Source organism: Nesoenas mayeri (assembly GCF_963082525.1).
Source record: "Nesoenas mayeri genome assembly, chromosome: 3".
Lineage (NCBI taxonomy): Eukaryota > Metazoa > Chordata > Aves > Columbiformes > Columbidae > Nesoenas > Nesoenas mayeri.
Genome location: NC_137544.1, coordinates 52,667,818 through 52,687,816, shown reverse-complemented (window position 1 = coordinate 52,687,816; position 19,999 = coordinate 52,667,818). Strand labels below are relative to the sequence as shown.

The 19,999-nt window shown below is 43.5% G+C and overlaps 1 protein-coding gene across 1 annotated transcript in view; it reads left to right on the top strand.

The window, feature by feature from the left end:
• Positions 1-7,651: 7,651 nt before the first annotated feature.
• MAN1A1 (mannosidase alpha class 1A member 1) overlaps positions 7,652-19,999 on the top strand; it is a gene marked incomplete at its 5' end in the record, with an annotated part of 145,033 nt that continues 132,685 nt past the window's right edge. The window contains one exon of the mRNA XM_080340985.1: positions 7,652-8,251. Coding sequence (XP_080197111.1) covers positions 7,652-8,251 — 600 coding nt within the window. The remainder of the gene's footprint in view (positions 8,252-19,999) is intronic.

The window sequence follows — 19,999 nt, the reverse complement described above, 5'->3', positions numbered from 1 at the left end:
ATTAATAACTGAACATTGAAAACTAGGAAGAATTTAACTTCTAAGGAAAATAAAACAAAACTTTTCACTCCAAACCAACATTTCATCTAAGGATATCAAAGCCAACTCCATACATTAGGTCTCACTGTGAAACAGGTTAGCTCTTATTTTACAGCTGGGGAAACTAAGGCTTACCATCACACAGACAAAAACGGCAAAGTCATTTTTCTTATCTAGATTTTCAATAAGATCTTGGTTTAGCCAAACAGCAAGAACAAAGGTCAGATTAGCTCCAATTTTTTCTGCATCATTTAGCCCAAGCAATAAATCAAACAAGGGAGTTTATCAGTAGGATAAAAGATCAGATTTCAACTGAGGCTGAAACTCCTGCATTTCATTTAGAGAAGACACATGTGTGTTGTGCACACACACACCAGCTGGCTGTATGCAGCTGAGAGACACTGCTCTGGGAGTGATTTTACCAAAAAAAAAGTTTACACAGCCTGTCAGGTTGTAGCGGGACACATCTGACCCATTAGCACTACGTGTCAAGGTGAGTCAGAACACACATGGCACACACAGGAAAACAAAAAAAGATTAACTCTCCATCACCAAAAAGCTTTTGTGGCTTGAAGTAAGAGAATCCATCAAGGGGTGATGCAACTAGCCACAAAAATTTTGGACAAAAGTCTGTGAAGAGGAAATGTGTAATGGTCCTAATTAGAACCAGCAGAAAAAGGTGCACCACAGAGCCAGTAAACAGTGGAATAATTTCAATAGGAAAGATAAACTAAGAAAATAACTAAATACACATCCTCTGTTGCTTACAACTCCAAAGCTATGTGAGACCTACAGAAAGAGAAAGCAGCTTTAAAATAGACTCAAAAATAAATTTGGAGTAATGCCTCAGTCAGTCAGGGTACAGTCAGTAAGCCACCTCTGTACTTGTTCCATTAAAATGTGCTGTTGAGCAGAATTAATTCATCTGGTTAGGGAAATAACCAGTGGGAAGAGAGGCACAAGGACACCACTTCAACTGTTACATGAGGGCAATTTACATAATCCATGTGGCATCACACATTGTTGGGGTGATAAAAGCTCAGGAACATTTTCAGCTTTGTTTTTTATGAAATAGCCAAGGAGCCATTAAATACAGAATTAAAATATTGTACAAACTAAGCGCTACTAATATGAAGAAATAAATTAGTAATTCACAGTGTTCTTTGTTTTTAAGATCTCTTGATAATTTCAGTGATCTATTATGGCATACTTTTATCCCGTAGCAGGGTTATTGGGCGAACAATCTCTGCTCAACCCACCTTTCCTTGGGGCTATATACTAAAAGAGCCAGTTCTGGTTTGCAACCAAGGTGTCCAGTTTTTTCCATCATCTGGCTGCTAAATACAGCTGCTGAACGGCTGCAAAATCCAGTTCCAATGGCTGTGTCTGGTTTTCAGCCAGCACATCTCCCCTCTGTTTCAGAAAAATTATGCCACCTTGGAAAGGAAATTAAGTCTGTTTTCCAAGGGTACTCTCACAAAATTTTGCCTCCTTGTCTTAGTTTAACTTTATAAGAATAAACTCTAAGTTCATACCTGTAAATGCAGTAATCAAACCTGATGACAGTGAAGAAAGCATTTCTGGAAGAAAGCAGTTGCTACAGTCATAGTGCTGGTGCAAAATATTTTACTGCTATTGGAGATAATTAAGACGAAAGCAAAGCATAGTAGTAAATTGCTTTCAGTCACTCATAACCCACTGAGCTTTGTTGCTTCAATACATGCCGTGTCTGGCGGCCTTCTACCTTTTCTGGGGCTTGTGCACATAGAAATCTGAGACTGGAAGTAAAAGAAGCCTCTTCAGTTCTGAGGGACAAGGGAAGAGAACAGAGGTGCCTGGCATGATTTTTAATAATCTCTTAAAGATCTAAGGTCCAGATGAAATTTCTTGGGATCTCTCAAAACAACTTAATCCTTAATTGCTATGAGAATAATTATATGAGATGCCTATGTCATTCTTATGTGGTGAAATACAACAAATGGTAATTTCTGTTTCTTAGCTCAGTAGCTCAAATTATCTTCAAGGATGTGAGCATTGATACACTATTCTGGAAAGAGGGATAAAAGTTTGCAGCTGCTTTTCCTTCCTTTATTTTCCTACCTTCACCTTGCACACGTAACACCATGGTCTTGGTTTACTTGCTCTAAGGGACTGTAAAGAGTCTAAAACAGAAACAAACAAAAAAAAGGGAGAAAAAAAAAAAGGGCCAAAAAAAAAGGTGAAAAGCAAGGAGTAACTTAAGTGAGATATTCTCAAAGATGTTACCTGGGGCTGACTATGATAGCTTCATGCTAGTACTGAACATGATCCTCCAAGTGGTCAGAGTTCAAATTCTAGACTCAGGTTTCTTGCAACATTGAAGAAAATGCTTTTAATCTTTCATATTTGTATAGAATGGGAGTCAAATACTTTCTTCAGGCAGCATTTCTTGCAGTTCATCTTGCGCATCTTCTGAAGTCTTGGAGAAGAGAGAAAGGGCAGAGCTTTTCTGCCCTTAGCTGCAGGATTAGCTGAACACTTAACTGGACACTACCAGCGAACCTTCCCAATAGGCACTGAAAGCCACCTGCACTACAGAGCCTTCATTTCGAGACATGAATGATCCCCTCCCTCAGGTGGAGATGGAAGGAGTTAAGAAGAATAATTCCAAAGATACCGGTAGGAAAGAGACCTTTGCTAGCATTGATGGGCTATGCCAGAAAAGACTTGGAGGAGTAGAGTAAGAAGTTCTGCAAGCTTACAGCTTCATATTCCCGGTACATTTCTGCAGTATTTATAAAGTTTGGATATTAGCCACATTCATCTCATGTGTTTAACTAGAGGAAATGTTTGAGAAAGGCTGCAATAAAATGTAATTTTATTTCTTCTGTTTTTCATGTTCAAGTAGATCAATCTTCAACACCCATATCACTGTGGAGGGAATAAACCAGTGTCTCCCAGTTCTCAGATTACTCCCCTAGCTCTTAAGCTGTAGGCTTTCCTGGTAGTGAAGTGTTCTCACTTCAGGGCTGTTGAGCAACACTCCTTACGCAAAACTTTTCTTCTCTTTGCCCTCAGAGTCCTACACTCCTCTCTGAGTCATAGCACTACCACGGCAAAAAGAAAGGTGGTAGGTTATGTATGTGTTCTCTGGGATATTACTACGAGGGAAAAGAGGATAATTTGAATCCACTGAGACTACAAAACATGCTGAACACAGATCTCCAAGTTACTGAGCAAGTGCTCTAGCCACAGGACTCTTAAGTAAGTGGTCAACACTTCTCTCTTCTGAGCTCTTAAAGAAAAGCATGAGGCAGTCCCTTATTCTCATAGCACTGGAGATGAAGCAAAGTTTTTGCAGCTGTGAATCACACTTTCCTCACATACTGAACTGAGAACTGCAGCCAAGTACCAAAATTGGAAAGACAGAGAGCATTTCATACACATCTGGTCCTCAAAAGGCCGAAGCCTCCTTCCAAACAGCATGCTGAGTGTTATAAATCCAGCTTGTGAGGCCTGGGACCCTAAGTCTATGTCACATTACTTACTTAACTCTCCGAAGAGCTGGATGTCTAACTTGGGTTTGTGAATGACATTCCCAAAGGCAAGCTGGTTAAAAGTACCTCTGGATAGCTGGGCAAAAGCATTGCATTTCAAAAGAAAGTTGTCAAGTAATTTTTTACAGTAGTCTTAACCAGAAGGTAACATTGGAAACCCCTTGCAAGGGAGTGGTATTGTTACAAACTCACTATCCAAAAAGGTGTATGGGTCATTATCTCTGCTTCAGTTGAATGTGCCTAAAAAGGGGCCAGCTGTTAATACCCTCCTTGCCTGTTACATGTATATTTTAGATCATGCAGGCTGATTCCCTATCAGTAGGCAAGATCTAAGGCTAGAAACGTGGCAAATTAGGTGCAGCTGATTTAAAAACAAACAAACAAAAAACAAACAAAACCCTAACAAACAGTAGAATTTTGTTTTGTTTTGTTTTGTTTTTTCCAGGCCTTTCAGTTGACATGCAGCAAATTTGCCCATTCAGAACATTTATTACAGAAAAGAGCCTTATCCATTGATTATGAAAATCTCCCTCTCACCACCCTTCATGTATCGGTTCCTCCTTTCTATAAATGCCTGACCTGTGCATGATTGCTGGAAAATTATTCTTGATTGTGCAGCTGAACCCACAGAAGAAGCATTTCACCCTGTGGGAGAGATGCAGACCGGTGTTTCATTGGTATAGCCAAACCGGATTGGATCTGACCCAGCCTTGTCTAGCATAGCAAAACAACTGCCTGAGGACGTGGGTATTTTTCCCATTTAGCTGATGTCATCCGGGAAGTAATGCAGCTCAAACAGGAGAAAAAGAAGAAAAGAAAAAACCCAAAGTGTCAGCCTGCTCAATGGTTCCACTGGGTGGTTATACTGACAAAGCTGTATCAAAAGAGACTCTCCCAGTGCAAGCCCTCATGCAAGTGGGTGAGCTTTCACTAGATTATTGCAAACAAAAGGCTTCATTTTTTGTGCTTTATTTGGATTTTTTGACACTACTCAAGCACCTATCAACGTGATTTAACTGTACAGCTGCATTGCCTGTTGGACACTGCCAGTTGAAACTGACCATGTACAACCCCTGGTTCCACTATTTGCATTTGAGGTATTTTTTTTCTCAGATACTTCCTGTATTTTCATGTTCTTTGGAATATCTTGTACAGTTCTGTATTGTGTAAGATATTGACAAAAAAAAAAAAAAAGGAACTTGTATAGTAATGTTGGGTTGAGGTAGGTTCTTTTTCTTCTAGTCTCCACTGACCTCATCTTGTGAACAGCTCTGTACACCAGTAATTTACACACATCAATAGTTGCACTGCATAATTCCCACACGACTTTACTGGTAACTGTAACATTAGGTGTTAACAACAGGGAAGCTCTGCATACAGAATTTTGGGTCTTATTCAGATGAGGAATTCCATTTTAGGGCCTAGATTATTGACCTTGGAATGATCATCTCATCACAGAGGCTAGAGAATTTAACACTTTCTGCCTTCACGCAGAAAATACTGGTTGTTGCTTCCCTCATGCTCAGGAAATGTGCAGGATGTCCCAAAACCAGTGATGAGTGTGGCAGTGAAATTCCTGGTATGGATTCACATTTAACCCCTACCTACCACACCAAATGGACACCAAAAGAAGGCAAGAGGCTGGTGAGTTCAGAGGGCTTCAGTCTTGGAGACACAGGAGCAGAACCCCATGTGATGGTATTTTCAACCCTCGCATCTGTTCATGAAGTGCTACAGAAATATGGCAACCTAAGGAATTACTTCAGAATACTAAAGAAATGTACTTCTTCCAGCAATAAATTCCGCCTCAAAATATTAATGCATAAGTAGTGATGAGTTTTGAGGACAATTTGTGAAAAATATTGTACGCCCACATACCCAGAGATTGAAGCAGAATATGCTTGGTGATGCTGAGAGTGGTATTTCACCATTTAGGAAGCTTTGTCACTAGTCAACTGTCTTTCAATAATAGCTAAACTCCATATTTGCTACCTTAAAAGTTGCTTTTAAAAAAAAATAGCAGCATAGATTCTTATCTTTTCCAAGTAGGCTTTCTTCAGCCCTAAACAGTTTTTATCTTGGCACAGCTATCAAGCTACATTGCACATTTCTGGGAAATGTGTGTCAAAATCAGAGTGCTTATTGTTTAGTTTAAGGAATAGTTTCACATCTAAATGTGTGGAAATGCAACTCAGGAAAGAACATTATTTAAAAGAAAAACAGAGTGAAAGCTAAAGGAAATTACTGATTTCACTGGATGCAAAATTTGGCCCCTGATCCTTCAGTTTCATATATAATCCTGAAATTTTACAGAAGCATTTGCCCATATACTTATGGGAGCTTTGCAGGACTCAATCCAACAGTTCTATGTAACTGTCTTCTCTAAACCTGTTTTTAATTAATCTATTACATATTCTGACTTCTAAAGAATGGGATTTAGAAAAGCTCTGGGCAGCAGCCTTACTTCCTATTAAGTCAACAGTAAAACTCCCCTTAATTCCACTGGGACCAGAATTAGGCCCATGCCAAGCCCATTTTCAAAATCGCATCTTTACAGCTTATGCAATGCCTTCTCCCTGCCCTTCTTTAAAGCGCAGACTTCCCTCTACTGTTTTTTTTTTTCCCTTGCAAAATAAAGTCATGTAAATACACAAACAAACCAACCTCAGCATTGTAACTTCTGGGAATAACACAGCTCACTGTTTTCTTTCAGACTCTGTGGTTCACATTTTGGAGGAAATGTTTAAGTTTACGGTGCTGAGCTGCTGTCAAAGTCTAGGCAGGCTCTAAGTGTGTTCCAAAAAAGTTGGGAGATAAACCCCTGGGCGTTGGCTGGATTCCCTCGTTCAGTTAAAGTGACCCAGCATTTTATTGTGTTTCCCTGCTTCTCACATCCCCACTGTTCATTGCATTGCTGTATAACACGAGCAAAATCATAAATTGTGGGGTTTTTTTTAAAAAAACCTTTTCCTTTCACGGAAAGCTTCCCTTCCACAGATGAGCTCGATGCAGCAATTTGATCAGCTATCAAATATGACACGCCTGTGCACCAGCACATTGTTTTTTTCATTTGCACTAGCCTAGACAAAAAGTCGAATTGTCACGCTCACAAAGGTGCATTCCCCCTACTTCCTCGCAAAGGATGTGCCTTTCACCTGCACAAGAAAACAGAATCAAACTAAACCCCCTGTTTCTCTTACAAAGAGTACGGCTCCTCCTACAACAGCGGGTCGGGAACGACACCCAGCCGCGCTGCGGCCCCGTCCCGCTCACCGGGGTAGGTGCGGCGCTGCTGCCGCCCCTCGCACGTCCCCAGCCGCGTGCACGCGTGAGCGTGTGTGACCGCACGTGTGTGTGTGTGTGTGCGTGCGTGCCCGTGACGCGGGGGCACACGCGCGCGGCTGTGCGTGCCTGTGTGTGCACGCGCGTCCCTGTGTGTGCACAAGTGTGCACGTGGGTGAGCGTGTGCGCGCGTGCCTGCCTTGCCGGCACGTGCCGGAGCCGCGCGCCCGCCTCGGGCTGCCACCGCCCGCTGGGGCGAAGGCGCCTCACTCGGGCTGCCTCGGGCGGGCGTCCCCGCCGCCGCGTCCCCTCTCTGCAGGGTGAGCACCGCCCGGGGAGCCCAACCGGGTCTGACCCCAGGGACCCGCGGGGTCCGGCAGTGCGGGAGGGAGGTGGAGCGGCGTGCCCGCACCCCGCCCCCGGCCCGGCCCGCCCCGCCCGCGCCCCGCCCCCTCCGCCATTGGGCCAGCGGCGGCCCCGGCCCGCCCCGCTCCGCCCCCGGCTGCCCGGCAGTTCCGCGCGGGCGGAGCGGGGAGCGGCACCCGCGGCGGCGGCCCGGCAGCATGGGCTGGAGCTGACAGCGCCCGCCCCGCACACGCCGAGCGCTGCCGGCGGGGGAGCGGCGGGAACGGGAAAAGTTGCCGCGTCCGCCCGGGGAAACTTTCTGCCGCCGAGGCGGGGTAGGCGGCGGCGGAGCCGAGCCGAGCCGTCCGGTGCGGTGCGGTCCGGTCCCTGCGTGGCGGCGGCGGGGCGCGCTGCTCTGCTCTGCTCTGCGCTGAGGCGGCGCGGGGGCCATGCCCGCCGCCAGCCTGCTGCCGCTCTTCGGTAGCGCGGCGGGGCCGGGGGCGCTGGGCGGCCCCGCAGGCGGCGGCGCGGGCGGTGGGGGCAGGAAGGCGGCGGGCCCCGGCGCGTTCCGGCTGACGGAGAAGTTCGTGCTGCTGCTGGTGTTCAGCGCCTTCATCACCCTTTGCTTCGGGGCCATCTTCTTCCTGCCCGACTCCTCCAAGCTCCTCAGCGGCGTCTTCTTCCACTCGGCCGCCCTGCAGCCGCCGCCGCCGCCGCCCGGCGGGCAGCCCCGCGTCCCGCCGCAGCTCGGCGGCGGCTCGGCGGCGGGGGCGGTGGCGGCGGCCGCGGGCGGGGCGGGCAGCCTGGAGCGGATCCGCGCGGACCACGAGCGGGCTCTCCGGGAGGCCAAGGAGACGCTGCAGAAGCTGCCCGAGGAGATCCGCAGGGACATCCGCCAGGACAAGGAGAAACTTCTGCAGGACGCCCGCGGCAGGAAAGAGGCGGGCGCCCCCGGGCTGCCCCAGCGCCTCTTCCGCCAGCCCGTCGGAGCCGTGGGGCAGGAGCCCGCCGACCCCACCGTCCGGCAGAGAAGGGACAAAATCAAAGAGGTGAGTGGCGGCGGCCGGTCCCGCTCCCGGGGACGCGCCTCGGCACCCCCGCGCGGGGCAACAGGTCGCTGCCGGGGCTGGCGGCGGGATGGCGGGGAGCCCTGGCTCCTCCTGCCTCCTCCTCCTCACTGCGGAAGGGGGTCTTTCCGCCCGGTCCTCGCTCGGCAGCCGCCGAGCAGGTCGGTTGCGTCTCCCGCGGTTGCATCCTCTCAGCCCACGGTGCGTTCCGCGCCCCTGCGCGGCCGCGAGCGAGCGCTGCCTGCGGACCCGGCACTGCCGGCGCCGAACGCGCTCCGTGCCGGTTGCGCCTCCCCCCCGACGTTACCGGTCTCATCCAGCTGTTGCACCGAAACCCGGGGAGGAAGCAAAGCCCGATGAGCGCGGGCAGGCCGCGGGGCGGCTCCGGGGGAGCCGAGCGAGGACTGGAAGTAGCGGCGCCAGGGAGGAGAAGCGACGCCCGGGGGCCCCATCGCGACGCGGGTCCGCCTGCGCGCTCCGTGGGGCATCCCACGATCTGTCGCCCGTCGGTGAGCGGCGAGTGTCTCCCCGGGATGCGGGAGGCGGCGGGAGCCGGTGCCACACTGGTGACCGAGGAGGAGTTACCTTGGTCCGTCCTGCGCTTGGCCAGCGGGTGCGTTTCCAAGTGCGAGGTGCGAGTGTGCATGTTCTGCAGCGCTTCAGAAATGTCGCGATCGGTCTCGGATTCACTGTTCTGCGATATCAGCTGTCTAAAGGGTTGAGGGTTTTTGGCAAAATACGGTCGATTTGGGTAATAGCGGTGAGGCATCTGAGCTGTGTGGGTTTTAGCAAATTCCCTGAACTGTCTTGTTCGCTTGTGCTGCTTGTTGGTTCAGGTGTTGTTTTTAAGTCCTTCCTTACAGAAATTTTTCAAAATCTGTATAGGTAAGACTGTTGTGAATAGAGCTTGACAGCGTCCTCTGACAGAAGAATTTCCTTGATAATATAGTTTAATTTTCCATCATTACTGTCTAGTTTATTTATCAAACTGACAATTTCAGCTGCCTGCAGAGATTAGGGTTTATGAATTAATTAATAGTATATATTTCCTGTTCTGTAGTGATGGAAATGAGATGGGGTGAGCCTGTAACTACTGAGTATTTTTGTGTTTGTGAAACATCATTAGACTTATTTGAGCTGATTTATTTTTATTGCATGTTTGTATGGAGCGGTCTGAAAAGTGAGCTCTGACACCACGCAGAGCAGCAGAAGATAAGCTGTCACAAATCTCAAATTGTATTCTGTACTCTGGAGTCCTTGCATCAGTCTAACTATTTTAGCAAAATGTGCAGCGGTCATAAGCAGTAAATACCAATGCAAAGGTATTTTGTGGGGAGAAACTCTCAGGAGTGCATGGTATAGACTGCATCTTGGTGTGCAGAGACTATGTTCTCTTCTGTTTTAGTTACACAGCCTCCCTGAAGCATACAGAACAGTTACAAACACCAGCAAACTCTTTTCCCAGCCATCTTGAATTGCCATGTAGAAGTATTTAGAAGTAATGAGGCTCCAGACCTGATGTATATAGTTCTGTAGTACAGAAGACTGCAACAAGTAAATAAGGAGGAGGAAGAAGATAAGTATACTGATCTTGCTGGTCCCGCTGTGTGCCAGCTAGTCCAAGTTATCTTTTATTACATATGGATACGTGTGTGTACGTGAGCACGTATTTGTATGCTTGTATATGTAGATGTATATACAAACATACCCCAGTATCTCTTCAATTTTTCTTTCTCTTTCCATTCCATCACTCTTCTTTCTCTTCAGCTGCTATAGAGGAGCCACTGACAATACAGTAACTCCCCAAAACAGATCTTTGGCCGAGTAAGTGTAGGAGATGACAGAGACACTGCAGTTAGTTCCTAGATCTTTATTTTTTCTTCATATCTCAGTATATTTCCTCAGTAGTGTGTTTCCTTTCCTCCTGATTCAGTATGTGACTGTAACATGTTGTTTACTTAATTGCTCTACCATTTTTGCAGAACCTTGATTGGTTTGACTTTTTTTTTTTTTTTTTAAAGAATGCTGCTTTTTTTTGTTTGTTTTATTCTCTCTGACTGTAAGATGGTGTTTCCTATACTGTGTTAACTTGCTTCACATTGTTTCATGTGTTGGTCTTTATGTTGCTTCTCTCTGTCTTTGCAAGCTCTTACCCACTTGTTTTTATGTTCATACTTTACTGTCAAGCTGGAATTCTAATCTGCAGTCTTTTTAGAACTAGTTTTAAATTGTAACTTTTTGAAGTGATAGCTTTTGTACTACACTGTACATGCACAGAAACTGGAATCATTCCTTAAAGCTCCTCTCCTTGTGCCTGGTGGTTGCATGCTGGAGCTCCAAACATAATCTTTCTGCTTTCATACCCTAAGCCTGGAATTTGACTCTTCTCTTGTATGCCTAGAACTCAAAATTTGAAGCCATTCCTGTGCATCTTTCTGACAGACAAAGCAGACTACTTTAAAGGAAAAGAATGCCGAGAAATAGGGTTGTTCTTCCCTGCGTTTCTGTCCTGGAAGAGCTGCGTATCATGAACATGTTGATATAAATCTGAGGGGAGAGAGCTTAGAGATGTTTTGTTCATTTACCTGTTTTAAATTTCAAGTTGAAATCAGTGTTTAGATGTCTAGCTGTACTAATACGTTTATGATCACAAAACAATAAAATGACATGAGTTTATAGCATTTCTTAACAAAGTTTTGTTATAGAAATGTTAATAATTCTTTTTATGGCATACATTTTGTATTTAAAAAAGGGTGAAAATTAAAGTGGGACTATAAAGATTCTTGGGCTTTATTTAGTATCAAAACCAACCTAATATGACAACTAGAAAAAATAAGTTGCTGGAAGCATATAAAGCAAGCAGAAGACTTGTGGAAACACAGAGAAGTGAAGGTCATGTTGCTGTCACTGCCTTCCACTCTGCCAGAATGACACGGTTGTTCTCCAGGTGAGTGTGTGTGGTAACGGTCCCACCATGTAACACCTGCAAGGCCTGCCTGTGTGCAGGTGTGCCCATACAGGTGAGGGGTGTGGGCTCAAGGCCAGAGATGGGTGCTGTGATGTTCCTCTGTTTCTCTTCCGATTATGAGTTATACACAAATTTAGAAAAAGAAGGTCTGGCGGTACTGCTGGCAGCGGGGTGCTTCCTGTTGTAAAACCGCTGTCAGTTGCTTGTGGCTGCTGAATTTTTTTACTGGCTGACCTTGTGTTGCCTGCTCTGAGCGTCTTCCTCATGCTGGATGCTTCAGGAAGGCTTGAGCAAAGAGTCACAGTGGCTTTTGAGTGTACCAGCATGCTTGTGTTTTGTCAGAATGGGAGTTCTTTGGGCAGTTCCACTGATGCTCTGGTGTCTCCGGGAGCTGAGGCAGAGTCTGGCTACCTAGTAAATCTCACACTGCTCTCTTGTTTCTGTGTCTTGATAGGACCCCCAGACTGTGAATGAGGAGGTTGTGCTTTGTGTTCCTGATATTCCACTCACTGATTTGAGAGGTGGCCCTTTTTTTGAGCAAGTACCTCCTGTGGTATCTGTTCCCCCTCTGTAAAAAAAGGGTGAGTGGAAGGCAGTGATGACTCTTTTCCACTCAAATAAGTTGAAAGTTTTCCAGTCTCCGCTCTTATCACTGTTGGTTGTGGCTGGGCATCATTATTTCTCATGTCCAGGGAAGACTTGCTGGTGCATAGGCAGTTTGAAAAAGGTGTCAGCTTGATATGAACTAAAGAAGTGATTAGAGGAGGATGGCAATAGTGGGGACAAGCTATGAAGGCAGGAGATGCTCTGGTTTTGATTAGGGGAAACTGACTTTGAATATTTTCCAAGTCTCATTCCTCTCTCTCTCTCTCAAAAAAAAAAAAAAAAAGTGATTGAATTATTTAGGTGTTAAGAAAATAGCAAAAAATTGAACTCTTTTTATTTCAGAGGAAACGAGTAGAAAACGATGAATGAGTTAGCTCAGGTACTAGAAGCAATATAATTACATTAGTGCAGTTGCTCTGCCCAGGCTAATTAATCCTGCTGAACAGCTCGCTATTGGTGTTGGTGGAGCACCATACTAATACAGCTGTGCTGCTCTTGTACAATGTGTCTAGCTTGGAAACTGCATGTTATTGTTTGGAGCTGTTTGGACACATTTTCAGGATAAAAGCCTCCTTGGTAAACTGTGATCGATGTCCAAAGAGCATGATCATGCGGTGCTCTAAATACTTATACAGCTCTCAACTGTTGCAGTCATCTATGGGAAGTCCTGGAGAGGAAAACTTTATTCATTGATTCTATGGTCCTTTCTGAGCACTAGTCCTTTGAGCTCACCAGGGTCACAAGTCAGTGAAACAGACTCTACGGTTAAAGATTACTTCACAGTGTTTTCCTATAAAGAACTGAATTGGGGTTGGCAGTGTGAATTCTGGAGCTTCTGAAGTCCTCAGTGTTCATTTTTTTAATTGTTTTCTGTGGTAGCTTTTATGCAGTGTAGTTGGAAGCCATTAGGTTAAGCAAGAAGTCTCAGTAATGTTGCAGGGAAGTTCAGAAGTATCTGGAGGAAAGAAAGCTTGCGAGTGTGGAAATAAAGCACTATTCAGAGATCTAATATGCACTTGACGTGGTGGCACTTGGGCATAATAAGAACTCTCCAGTAACGAGGAGGAGCAATGGCAAAAATTACAGGAGGTGGCTCACTGCTGAAGAAGGGTGGTTGGCCCCCTGTACCTTCCTGTACATTTCCACTGCTTGCTTTCCTACTGCTTGTTATCCTGATGCTGTGGCTCAGGGGAAGCCAGGGCCAGGTTGGGGGAGATTTATTCCCTTTTTGGTGATTTTTGTTAAAGAGGCAAGGCGCACTCACTAGTACTTGTCACTGTCAAAAACAGAGGGGAAGCCTCTTCTTAAAACTTCTGATTGCCTTCTTCCACTGTCCACTTTGCCTTAATTCCACTGTAGCCCTCTGTCTGGTGCTTCAGCTTATTAAACCAGCAGAAGGCTGCCAGAGCAAAATAACTGGATAGTTTTCTGCCAAATCTTCTGTCAAGTTGGTGAGCTGACGGCCTTAATGGAAGGGTTGACTTGGTGCTAGTTTTGGATGTGGTGAGGGAACAGTATTATGTGGATGAAAGAGGTACAAAACTTCTTTCAGTAGCCTTGTTTTAGGAGCTTGTGCCTGATCTTCTGGCCTAGCTACTCCATTAAAATTGACTCTCCACAATGTGGCATTTGCAGAGCAAAGGTTCAATCTACTGTAATAACCTTCTGTAGCAGGCTGAGGTGCTGCGCTTCAGAAGACTGTTACCTCCCAATACCTTTGCTCAGAACACAAAAAGGGAAAAGAAACCCAGTGGCAGGAATTACTGAAGGCCTAGCTCCTGTAGATCAGCATTCAAAGTGCTTTTACTGGGAGAAAGCCTTGTGGGAGCCTTCATAAGAGAGGGAGGGAAAGAGTTAAAATGCAGCTGTGGAAGTATTGAGTGGTTTTAGTTTCAAACAGAAAAAGCCACCTTTCCTGATGGTACATTTCTTTAAGAACAAGTTACAGTGAAAGGAAAAAAATTGACATGTAATGAGTAAGCAATGTGGTGATTCCTTGCAACATGCTGATGATGCTATGCATTTTGAAAGTAGTTTTCGTAAAGTACTTTGTGTCCTTAATGTGGCATCTTGTAGCTGTCACTGTTTGTCAAAGGAGTTTAAAATTAATCTTGGCTTCCCCCCACCCCACCCTATAAAAATAGGTTTTATTTACCTACCGATAATCTTCAGTGCTTTTGTATCTCTAGTTCTTTTTGAGTTTTTTGCAGTCCTTCCTGATACTGTTGGTTAAATATATTTAGTTATTTTAAATTGTTTTATAAAAGACAGGAAGGAGGTGAATTAAATGCCTACATACAGGGAATTGAATATGGTAGATAGGTGGGTATCTTATACCCCTAAGTTAAGAGCATCCTTACAGAGCTTGCAGATGTTCTCCCTGGGTTTGGGAGACCTGTGCTCTTGTGAAGTGGCACCTGGAGGTGGCAGGGGTTATCTTTATGGCATCTAAAATGTCACAAAACAGTATGTTAAATTGCTTATGTAGGGATAGTGGCGCTGCAAGATGCACAGAATCATAGAATACTTTGGGTTGGAAGGGACATTTAAAGGTCATCTAGTCCAACCCCCAGAGAATCTTCATCTTGAATTACTAAGAGTATGATTCAGTGACTCTATTAAGCAGCCTCTTGTTTGTGTCACTTGCCAGACCCTCTGCAGAGCCAGTTCAACCTGCCAGCCAGACAGAAAAGCTACCCCTGCTTTTGTTGGGATCATGACCTGGTGGGATAGGGAGCCAAAATGGCTTAGTGGAGGTCTGAGCACAGTGGAAGCAGTGGACCCCCATCGAGCCACTGCTTTTGAAAGGAGAGCAAAGTGGAGGAGAATGCGTCTGAGGCATCTCTTTGTCCGCAAGACATTAAACAGGATATGCCTTTGCCAAATTAATGTTCTTTCTGCTGGGAGCCCTTAAGGTCTTTTTAGGGGAGGACATTATTCCAGGTGAGTTGCTTCAGCTGCCTTTTTTTGAGAACCTGGTAGCCTGTCCTCAGTCAAGTGACTTGAAATTTCTGCTATATAGGCAAATGCCAGTCTGATTTGAACATTGGTCATGAGATGGAGGGATGTCTTAGTGTGTGACTGTGTGCATATTTGACCAGAATAGGGTGTGTTCCCATTGCTAGATCATGGGGTTTTTTTCAGCCTTACACCTATTTTTTTGTGAGCTAAGGAGAATATTTAATTATGTTCAAACTTGGTCTACATTCTCAACAGGTAAATTTACCAAAACTAACTGAATGTCCTATGTAACTGGATCCTCAGAATTATGGGGTAATTGAAAAGGCTTTAGATATTCAGTAGAAAACATCTGGCTTTCACCAAAAAATCAAGCACATGATTAATTCTTTAACTGAAAACCCACATGCACATTTTATGTAAAGGCAAAACCTAAATTCCAGACACACAGGGCTCTCTTTTCGTGAAAGCTAAATAAGGTGATGTAAAGATGTGAGGTAAAGCTTAAAATTGAATGTCTCCCGTGTTTTGGCAAAAGTTGTATTCTCATAGTGATGATTTCGTATTTGATGTTAGTATAGCAGCCTATGGCAACCATTTAATATAAAATAGAGTAAATCATAATGTTGGTGAGTACAGTAGCTTAAGGCTGTAGTTCTGTGGGCAAACTGAAGCAGAAAATTTCCACTTGTTTATTAAAATCTACCGCTAAGGCCAAAAAATGCCTTATCTCATTCGAGGGAAAATAAGAGTGGTAGACAGCCAGGCTTTGATAGCTTCTTTGAATGCTAATGAAGGCACAGGACTATGAGAAGGAAATCATGGATAGACAGGAGGAAGCACTTCTTGTGGAAGGTAATATATGTCATTACAAAAGCACATGCATGACTGTTGGATTTCTTAAAGCTGTCTGAAACATGCTACTTTAAGAGTTGTTCAGTGTGTTAACTTTCTGTCGGTTTTGTTTATTAAAAAAAAACTATACCAGCTTGAGGAGCCAGCATAGCTGTACATTTCTGTGGTTTTCATCTTAAATAGAATATCTTAACAAGTGGTTCCTTTATTTATGAATAATAAATTTGTCTCCCTAATTTATTTGGCAGAATAAGAGTCTAATACTTCAGGAAAATGTCTTTACAGTGTTTGCTTCTGTCTAACAGTGCATTACTTCTCTAGCATAAAACTGCTGCCTGTAATGGTACAAAGATGATAAAACACTTTTTTTGGTAACCATCTCTGCTATTCAGATGCATCTCTGTGTAAACTATGTTTCAGACATTTGGTTTTGTAGGATTTTGTCATCCGTTTCTAAGTTATTTCTAGAACTGTAATTTTACAAATGAATAAAATAATTTTTTAGGTGGAACTATAAATTAAGCAATATGGGCAATGTACCAGATACGCAGTATTCCAGATACCCAATATACCAGTTCCTTCTTTTGCGTGAAAATCTCCCTTTATCCACAAAACTTGTTTAGGGCTATTTTTACTTGTTTGGTTGGTTGGGGTTTTTTTATGTGTTTTGGTTTTGTTTGGTTGTTTTTTAAGCATGGGATATAAATAATGTGTGCATACTTCTAAAAAGTATCTCTCTGCTTTCCATGACTTTTTATAATCAGGTCTGTAAGTCTGTCCTGAAAACATAATTGGTGAGTAATAAAGCACATGCTTGCCTGAGACAGATTAAGCAAAACCTTTTACAGAATTGTGGTTAAGTTGCTGTTTTATCACAGTGCTCGGCAGCCTTGCCTGCAGAGTCCAGAAGACTTCACTGTAAGAAAGTGGTATGGTTTTCTGGGGCGGAAGGGGTCTAGTGACTTGCACAAGATCACACAGTGTGAGGGTAAAGAGCAGAACTCGACTACCTGGCTTGGATTTGTTTTTTTCCCCACTAAAGCAGGGCTGCTGCTGTATGCTGGATGAAGGCTATCTTCACTCCTACCCACACTGCAGGTCTCCAGCTTGGGCATGTCAGCTCGCTAGGGTCAGTTCAAGCCCTGGTTTTGGAGCCTGGCTCATGGCTGCACATGGGCAGCTGTGGTTTGCCACTGAGCTGCTGCGAATCACACTGTTTATTACAGCGGGAGGCTAAACCTGAGACTCCCTGCTTCTGTGCTTAGATCATGAGCTGTTAGCTTTTTAAGCAATAGTGAAATGAAATGCTCTGATCCGGTGCTGTTTTGAAGGAAGGCAAGTATAGTAGTAAAATTCCCATTTTGCCTTTCTTGCATCTTGAAATCTTCAGTTTGAACTCTGTTGTAACCAAGAAATGCATGTACAGAATAATATGACAACTTGCTATAACTCTCTGCAGTAAGCTGATTGGATTTTATAGCTGGTGTTTATGAAGATACAGGTATTGCTCATTCTGATGCCTCTAATTTTAAAGGCTTTCCAGACAGATTGGATGAGCACATAACCTGATGTTACATTCTTATAACTGTTAAAGTTAAACATTCACAGCCCTTGTGGGAACAGTGAGATATGCAGTCTCTTTTGCAAAGGTAACTACAAGTGTAAAATATACTTTCATTTGTCCTCCCACTCCCTTTTGGAAACTATATGTACCTTGGCTTTTAAATTGTCTTAGGGATAAAGCAAATGAATGGAAGTCTGGCTTTTAAGAAACTTGGGCCTTTTTTTTTTTATGCAAATCTCTAATAAGGTAAGAAAAGACATGAAGATCAGAAGAGACAGTAGGCAATATTGAGCAGAGAACTAAAATGATGTTGTGCAGTGGAAGAGCTGATGACTGTGGAACATCTGGCTTCCTGTGCACATATCAAAAATTATTTGAGAAGAATCAACTTTTTTCTCTAATGCTGGGCAGAAACAGAAGTTGCAATTTTAATGTTAAAACATGCAGCTTTGCAATTATGTGATTATATATATATTGCTGGCACTTAGGTTAGAGACTGTACTGTGTATTTTTTTAAATGAATAAAGTAGAAAGGAACAAATGTCTGATACTTTTTTCCAGGGGTGATCTTATTTCTTGGCAACATAAACCCTCTTTTTCAATTATTTATTCAAAGTCAGTATGTGCTTTTAAAACATTGCATTAGATCAGGGTGGCTTGTTTCTTTAATTATTATTCAGACCACTGTGAGGCTCTTTTTTTTTTAAAGTATCTGTGTATTTTTCTTTTGCTTAGTCAACTGCATAATAAACATTTCTTTGCCTTTTGAAATTTCTTTTGTTCAGGGACTGCTTTCTTCCAAGGAAATAGGAAGTAGCTTGTGTAAAAGAATACCAAGCTAAAAATCCATTTTGCTTTCAAAGTGTAGTGCTTAAGGAGATAGTAATTTTACTATCTGCTGATATACGCACACAGATGCAGGCCCAGTCTTTAACTGCACTGTCAGTTTTCTCTCTGCCTTTGAGCGCTGACATCTGTTGGTGCGCTGAATGGTGATATTAATGATAAGGCTTTACCCATACTGCTGTCTGTAGGGAAATCTGCTGCATTTTATTGTGGTTATAGTTCTCCACCCATCTGCGATTTTGAGAATTGCACTTTAAATGTTGCATTGGACCTAGATAGTAATACTAGATTCTTCAAACTGAAGCTTAAAGAACAGAAATAGATGTTAATCATTTGCAGTGATGGATTTCTTCTCCTCCTCTCTCCCCCACATCATGGAACAGAAAACCTTATTACCATTTAAAGAGTAGAAGAGTTATACACATGACATATTTTAAAAGTCATAATACTTTAAAGCTGCATGCTGCTTGCTTTTTTTTCTGGTGAGATTGTCTGAAGAATCACCACAGGGAAAACTATGCTATGTAAAGACAAACTCCAAGTTGACGGATATTTTTATGTCTTATTCTGTAACGCTCTAGAGTAAGCATGGTACTGAACCTGAAATGACTTTTCACAGAAGTGTGTGTGATACTGTCAAGGGCTGAAGTGACATCACAGATCAAGAAGGGCATTTAAAAAAATAACCTTTCTGAAGAAAAGCCCATAAATGTCTCCATGCAGTTTCTTTAGAAAAAAATCACTGGATTCCTATATTGAGACAGAGATGTATCCATATTTCTCTCCATATAGCTTTTACATAAGGGCCCAATATATTGTACAGTTGGTAAATGACAAATTCTGTTGCCTGTAACTAGAGTTGTAGTTTTTGGAGGGCAAGCTCTCATCTGAATAAAAACCTTGAAAAAAGTAAAAGGAAGACACTGTTTGTTTGGTTGCTGTTTTGTTTTTGTTTTATTTTTCATCTAAATTGAAAATACAATTATACATATGCTGCAAGCAAAATCCAAAACATTAGGATGGAAAAAATAAATCCTTGTATTTCAATAATCAGTTTTGCTCAAGTTATATTTTATCATATAAATCTAAACCTTGCAGAAAGTTGATGCTCTGTGAGAATGTTTTCAGACTTCATGGAAACAGTTTTCATATGCATCCTGGTCACCTGAAAGCATTATAGAGACATGGTTGGTCTGCATTTATGCACACTGTAGTCCTGTTTGTTCTTTCTCTCAACCTTCTGCTTACCTTATGATTTTCTTGTTGAGAAGGGAAGAGATTCACACCACTGGACCTCTAAAGGCTCCGTCTTTTTCTCAGAGCAGGGCTGACTTCAAAATTAAATCAGGTTGCTCAGAATCTTGTGCACTCAAGTGTGGAAAATCTCCATGGAAGGTGGTTTTGCAGCTCCTCTGGACAAATATATTCCGGTGTCTGAAGACCCTTATTGTAATTTTTAATTATTATTTTATCTAGTTAGAATTTCTCTTGAAGCAACTCATGACCACTGGCTTTTCTCCTTTCATTGTGCACCACTGAGAAGAGCTTGGCTACCTTTTCTCTTTTGAGCACCAACTAAGTCGTTAAGAAGCCTTCTCTTCTCTAGTCTTAAACCCAGCTCTATCTATCTCTCCTTGTATGTCATGTGTTCTCAAATTTTTTTTTTTTTTATCTCTAATTGGTACAATGGAGCTGAAAATCAAGAACAGGGTTCCCATTTGAGGCATCAGGAATGTCACATAGAACGTGTTCATTGCTCCCCATCAGTAGCAAGCACTTCTGGCAATGCAGCCCACTCTATAGTTAGCCTTCATCACTGCAAGGATGCCTTGCTTACTTGTGTTCAATAGGTTGTTCACCAGGACCTCTAGGACATAGGCCGCAAAGCTGTTTTCTAGCCTGTAAGTACCTATCATGTACTGTGGCATGGAAT